General features: G+C 34.2%; 1 protein-coding gene across 1 annotated transcript; it reads right to left on the minus strand.

Annotated features, from left to right (window-relative positions):
* Positions 1 to 6,453: 6,453 nt before the first annotated feature.
* LOC116207121 lies at positions 6,454 to 7,185 on the minus strand. The gene has a single exon (XM_031539982.1). The coding sequence runs from the start codon at positions 7,103 to 7,105 to the stop codon at positions 6,728 to 6,730; it is 378 nt and encodes a 125-aa protein (XP_031395842.1). The 5' UTR covers positions 7,106 to 7,185; the 3' UTR covers positions 6,454 to 6,727.
* Between the last annotated feature and the right edge of the window lie 370 nt (positions 7,186 to 7,555).

Raw genomic sequence — 7,555 nt, forward strand, 5'->3', positions numbered from 1 at the left:
AGGAAAAAGCATGGTTGTGGGGATGGGGAGGAGCAAGCCATGGGATGCTTAAGCCTTGTGGGGACACAGAGAATTATAACTTATCATGTCATTTACACAAATAAGTAACATAACTACACTTTAATTGACAGACTAGCGACTAGAATCTCCGTAACGGCGCGACTGAACTCGCTTTAGAAATAACTCGGTCCCACATTACACGGGCTAGATGCTATGTGGGAAACACCCACAGATGAAAGCTGGACTAGCACCGAATCAAAAAGGATGGACTGGTGTAAGTCGAACCGATTTGACTCAAATTTACATGTGCGAGCCACAGCGGCGTAAAAGCTGTGACATTGAGATATCAAAACCGGAACGGAAACAAACTGGGTTGAAAAACTTTATCGCAATAAGATGCGCCAATACAGAAATACACCCACAGATGAAAGCTGGACTAGCACCAAATCAAAAAGGATGGACTGGTGTAAGTCGAACCGACTTGACTCAAATTTACATGCGCGAGCCACAGCGGCGTAAAAGCTGTGACATTGAGATATCAAAACCGGAACGGAAACAAACTGGGTTGAAAAACTTTATCGCAATTACGATGCGCCAATACAGAAATGGTATGTCAAACGGGACCGAACCGATTACTTTGAATCATGCCTGCGCAAAGCTGGATGTTAGTGGAACGCTTAATAATTATCCGTGGGGCACAAGGGACAGCAGCATTAGCAATATAGATGTCCCCTTCTTCCATCTTTCAAAATTGGGCAAAAAGAACCCACAGAAAGCAAGAGACAATTAAAATGATTCGGATTAATAATAATCTAAATTATTCTTTATTATTATTATTATTATTATATAACAATAGTGTCTGGCTTTTGTCCAAATAATTTTCATCTCTTATCTAAACACTTAGCAATAGATAAGTAACATGGTGCAGGTGGCCCGCTAGAGACTGTATAGCTTCACGGGAGACCCGACCTTGGATTTTTACCAATGGAATGTGTCGTTCAACTATCAGGCAAATCCTTTCATGTTAGTTAAATTATTCTAATTAGCTAATAATTATTATTATTTAATATTAATTATAATTGCATTCAGAGCCATTATTTTGCCTTTTCTTTTTGCACTCTCGTCTCCTCGGTGAAAAAGCAAGCGGGCGTGACTCAACTCGTGAGTGAAATGCCAAAAGTTCACTTATCAAAAAAATAAAAAACAACAACAAGAGATGCCAAAAGTTCTAGGGATCCTGTCCACTATTCACACGTGTGGTGAGCGTGCGAAATGTTTTTTTCCTTTTTTTTTTCTTTTTAATTTTTCTAAGGGCTGCACCATTCTATTTTCACACCTTTAATGACTAATCCACTCCAATTTTAAGTGATTAGCCAATAACACCCTCAAATTAATACTTGCTTTTGGTTTTCGAGTTGGATAATGATCCAACTCAATTTTATTTTATGTAATGATGGTAAGTGTAGACAAATATATTAATGTGCGAGGATATATGTATGTATGAATGTACGTGAACGTAGATGAAAATTTATTATTAAAAAATTAATATGTATACATAAATGTGAAAGTATATAGAGAATTTATTTATAAAAAATTGATTATAAAAATGGTTAGAAAAAGTATATTTATTAAATTAGAGAAAAAGATTAAAAAAAAAAGCAATGAATTAAGGGAAAAATAAAAGTTTAGTTTAGTTGAGTAAGATTATTATTTAGAAAATAAACAAAAGCCATTAATTTTCTATTTTTCTTTCTTCCCATCTCCGTTTCCTTTTCCTACTTATAATAATTTTTCTAAGGGAAAAAAATCTAATGTTTAATTTTCTTTTATCAGAAAAGATGGAATATTGTTTTTAAAAAGATGCTAAATTATGAAAATGATTAATACCTTTTACTCTGTTCAATATTAATCGATCTTTTTATATTACCTTCCTCATGTTTATACAATTCTAATGTTCATTCGATCTCTGAAAAGAAAAAAAAAATGCTAGTCCTTAAATTTCAAGGAAGAAATCCCAATTAGTGGTTGTCAATAACTGAATTTTCTTCTTCTTTTTTTTTTCTTTTTTCAATTTTCGCCTTAGTCTGTAGAATCAAGTCTTCCTAGTTCCTATGGAAAGAAATTTTTGAAACCGAATTTGTATATTTGAAAAAAATTAAAAATTTTGTGTGTGTTGAGTTTCTTTTCTTCCTCTGTTTTCTTCCTAAAGGATGATAATTATGAATTACCAAGAGGAGAATGGGCGCTAATTTTGGAGAGAAAGTAGGAAAGAAATAGAAATTAGGAAGAGAGAAGAAAGTAATTAAAATCCTTGAGTGAAGGATTATTTTGTGTAAACATTTGTAAATTGGAGTGTATTATTATTATTATTTTGATTGGATAGAGGAGAGGGCTCATAAGTTCTTTTGTATATTCCTCTAGTTCAGACTTCCATAAGCAATTGGACTATTATTTTGATGGTAATGAATGGAATTTGGTGGTCCAAAGCTTGAACTCTTGATTACATTTTATGATTTATAGTTGTTAAATGATGAGGAATGCATAGTCTGCTGATTGTGGATTGAGTTCGAAGGAATCGCAGTTTCAGTGTAGATGGAGAGAGCTGTGATGAATGAGTTATGTCTTTTGCTTGCTTTCAGAATAGTTTTTAGCTTATGCAGTCCATTGTCTCAATTGAATCTGCAACGGTCCTCGTCATAATCTGCAACAGTCCATTATCTTTACGAGATAAATATGATATGGTTCTAAGGGACTTGGATGTTAAATAGTTTCAGGGGCTAATGATCAACCCTGCTTTCCTTTCTTTCTATAATTTTTATGTAAGATTATTTTAAGTATGATTAATTTTTAGTTTCATTGTAGGTTTTTTCATAATATTTTAAAAAATAATTTTAATATTTTTATTTAATAATTGAAATATTTTTATTAAATGGTTATTCTTTGTTAATTATTTAATTAGAAATTAAATTATAATGTACGGTAATTTTTTATTGTAAGAGAATATGTTTTTATTAAGAAATTTTTTTATTAATTCTTTAGATAATTATGTTTATTAAATTATTAAAATAATTCATTTTATTAATAAGTACAATTTTCAGTAATTTAATTAAAATAATTAATTTTTAAAAATTATTTACTTTTAAAAATGTTTATTTTTTATTAATTATAAAAATTTTCATTAAAGTTATCTATTTATCCTATAAAACTTTATTAGATTTAACATGAAGGGTATTTCTGTCTTTTCACCCTATTCATGTTATTTCCATTCCCTATTCAATCCAACCAAATATCAAAATTATAATTTTCGGTTTTGCTATTCCCTCCAACCAAACAAAAAAATTTTATCTGAATTTTTATTCTATTTCTTATCTATTATATTCCTCGTCTATTCTATTCTCTGTCTATTCTATTCCAGCGAACCAAACGTACCTTAGGGTGTGGAAATAGCCTCAATCTTTTTTCAATGATTTAAAAAAAATAAAAAATGGTGGTAGTTGGTTGTTGGGAGCAATATAATTCAGGGGGATGGCCTCATTTAATATATATATATATATATATATATTTATTTATTTATTTATTTATTGCTTTTTTTTCTGGGCATTTATTGAGGTTTGCGTCCTTTGAGCTGTTTTTAGCTATTCCTCTTGCCTCTGGGTCTATCTGCATGAGAAATTATTGCGCCAATGGGGGGGGGGGGGGGGGGGGGGGGGGGGGGGGGATCATTCCTAGTCCTTGATTTTTAACTTTGTTTTTCATTTTCGTCATAATTTTTATCAGTATTGTCCTCAGAGTTTTTTTTTTTTTTTTTTTGCTTATTTTAGTCATATCATTCACTTTTCCATAAAAGAAATTAATTTCACATTTTAAAAAATTACTTTTCAAAATGAAGATATTTAGGGGTAAAATAGCAAGAAAAAGGAATAGGACATATATTACAAGGGTCTCATAAGCAACTATCATCGCCATTTTGGGATTGTAACAACGTCTAGGATCACTAATCACCTAAGATGGAGAGGGGTGGTGGCCACTGGCAAGATGCTTAGCCTTCAAAGATAGAGATCCGAGTGGCGTTCTGAGTTTAGGATATGGTCCATGACAATACACAATGCTGAAGTTCTCTCATATCCTCTTTCAATTCATGCTGATCGACTCTCGATTTTGCACGATTCCAGAGGCTTAGATACTGAGAGCTCAAGTTCCAATAGTTACTATTTGAGCGCCGAAGATGAATCGGGCTAAGAGATTTGCCAGAGCTCGGTAGGAGAGAGTCCCTTGGGAAGCACCTATGAAAGTGGCGGTGGACGAAGCGGAAGTGAGAATATCGGCTTGAGTGACACAAACATGTAGTTGAGAAAACAACATAGTTGATGGGTCTACATAGACGAGAAATTGGGTCCATTTAAGTGATCATCATGGATTTGGGTTGGGCCTGGATCAATAAAAATTAGATTCCATTCCCCGATCTGCCCTTAAAGCTCCGACAACCTCTAAAGATTTATATGCCCAGATGATGTGGGATGGAGTTACATCGCACGCTATCATATCTCGATATCACAAATCGTATACAAAATCAAGATAAACTCTGAACATTAGATATGACCTCCAAATAATAGGGGTCAAGATCAATCAGTGAGGACAATGGAGTGTAAGCTTCATCATCGAAAGGGAAACAGTCCGTATCACCAACTAAGACCCCTAATAACCACTTAGCCATAAAGAAAATAAGGGTGTAGAGACAGGTAGAAGATTTGCATAGAAACAATCACCCTTAAAAGAGTGTAATAGCTCACTGGTTGGGGCGTTCTTGCGCAAAGTTAGCATGGAATAAAAGATTTTACTATATGATGTGGGAAAATCTTAAATAAAATTTACAATCTTCTAATTAAATGCCCGGAATTTCGAACTGATGTATCCACGACTTCCTGAAGCTCCTCATCCTCCCACCATCATTCCCCATGATTCTCAAGAGAAGGTCCTGCGAAGGGGGGCTCCGAAAGTGTGTCTCGCGTTGTCCCACCAATATTTAAGTTGGAACTCTGATGTGGCTTGTCAATGTACGAACATATAGATGTATCAAGTAGGGGAAGAAGGGATGGCAGAGAAGAGAAGATCCGCGTGTGAAAGAGATATGAAGCTGTCTTCTATTCTATCGCTATGTATTGAAGTAATCTTTCTATAGAAATTAAAATGCTCCAATAAATTCCATTATACCCAAGAGAATAGGGTTCAACGCAGAGGTGAGGGTCATTTCTCTCACTTTCATTTCCCTAAACTACCTATAGTACATATTATTTAATTAATAATGGTTATTGAACTAGATTTATAAATAAAATTTTGAAAAATAACTGCATTTCCTATTTTTTTTAAGTCCATTGTTTAGTTTCATTCGATCCCCATACTTTTAAAGTCTTTTCTAATTTAGATGCACAACGTAAATTGGCATCCTCGGTACGCATCGGTCACCGTCTACTATTGATTTGGTAAATTTTCTTTTTATCTAAAATTACAGTGGGAGCAACCATTATCAATTTTTCAATATGCATGCTCATATCATGAAGCCCACGAGGCCCCGACTAAATCAATTCGAGCCGGGTCAACCTACTAAAGAGTAAAGGTCTATGAACGTAAATTTTCTCTATTTATAAGACTCAAATTAAAGACTTTATTTAAGGAAAATAAGTACCAAACTGTTAAAACAAATCCACATTGATGCAACCGTTATCAATTTTGCCTTATCCCAAAATCCCATTCTTTTTTTTTTTTTTTACATTTACCCTCCTTCAAATCCCCTCCCTTTTCTCTCTTTCCCTCCTATCCAGATAAAAGCCTCGTCCCAACAAAAAACCTCATCAAGATTCCAGAAAAACAACAGTTAAACAAATTTAAAAAAACACACACACACAAGGTAAAAAGGTCTTATAAGAAAAAAGGAAACCTTGATAAAAGTCAACTGCGTTTATAACTTCACCCTAGTAGCTTCTAGAAAGGACTTATTAGTTTCCGGCTGTAGAATTCATATTCATGTATCTTCCTTATCAATTATATATATCTTCCTTATCATGCATATCGAATCTTTTCAGTTCCCACCAAACAGGGCTAACTCCTGATTGAAAAGGAAGGTTCATGGAAAAAGCGAAATTAATGAAAATACTCTCATACAATGAAAATCAGATTTAGAAACTTTTAATTCCATAATATTAAGAATGAAAGTTCTTTTATTGGGTAAATATTAAGAATAAAAGTTACTACACCAAATCCCACTTCTCATGTATTATTTTTACTTATTCACAATCTTTTTTTTTTTGAAACTTGTTCCCGATGATTAAGCTTCAGTGCCTGAAATAAACCAAAAAAAAAAAAAGGTTTTACAGAGCTCATACCAAAAGTATATCCGCGACCATGTCCTTGTACATTCAAGAATAAAATATTCCGCAACAGCATATGTCCATCCAATACTCAAATAGAAGTACTCGCTTTTTTTTTTTCCATCTATTAAAAGTACTTGCTTTAGCATAAGCAAAAATAGAGATTTCTGGCAAAACTTTCATACCCCACAAACATCACTCCAAAATCCTACAATTAATCATAGATGTTCACCATTATGAATATGAATCAATTAATGAATAGAGAGAGAGAGAGAGAAAAAAAAAAAGGTATACACAACTGGTCACAATCTCTCAAATGCTCTAAACCGCCGAAAGGGACCTCATCATGTTCAGGTGGAAATCTAGTTCACCTCCGGAATGCTCGTCAGCCCGGGCCTCCAGTGATCATGCTGGTGAACGGTGTAGCGGCCGTTGCTCGCATTTATCAGACGGGAAAAAACCTGCTCCGAGCTCAAGTTCTGCACGTCGGCCTTCCCCAGCAGCTCCTCGAGCTCCTTCTTCGTGATCTTTATCTTCACCTCAGTAGTCGATGTTGAACCTCCACCGCTCAATCCCGAGAAGGATCTTGAAGATGAAGAGGAAGAAGCCTTTAGATGGCTGAGAATCCGTTGCTTATCGAACGCTGGCTGCTCGTCCTCCTTCTCGGAGGCCATCGACGACTCCCATTCGTCGCCGGCCCAAACCATAGACGACGAACCCCGGCGGCAGCAATTTCCCATTTATTATTATGATTGGTTTGTTAAGGTAGGAAAGAGAGATTTGAAGAGTGGAGAGCTTTGGGTTTATATATAGTCCTTTTGAAACCGGAGCTTGGGAACAAGTTCCCTGATTATTACTACTATTTTTTTTGGTGAATAGTTCTATGCATTAAAAAAAAAGGGAATAATTTTTTATTGTGAAAAATAATAAATAAATATATAGCTGGCTTTTCATTACTTAGTTTTCCAATAATATAATTTTCTACTATATCATACCGACATAATATCATACAAAATTACAAATATAGTACCGACATAATATGAGATTAAGATTGACAAGGAAAGAGTATAGAAAGAAAGGAGATCCGATACAATCACCATGACTCCCACATGACCTCAAGAGTTTGAGCAAATTCAATTTTCATTAGCGGAATTTTACAAATTCGAGTGTTTAATTGCCCATCTTCATTT

The sequence above is a fragment of the Punica granatum genome, chromosome 5 (genome assembly GCF_007655135.1).
Source record: "Punica granatum isolate Tunisia-2019 chromosome 5, ASM765513v2, whole genome shotgun sequence".
Lineage (NCBI taxonomy): Eukaryota > Viridiplantae > Streptophyta > Magnoliopsida > Myrtales > Lythraceae > Punica > Punica granatum.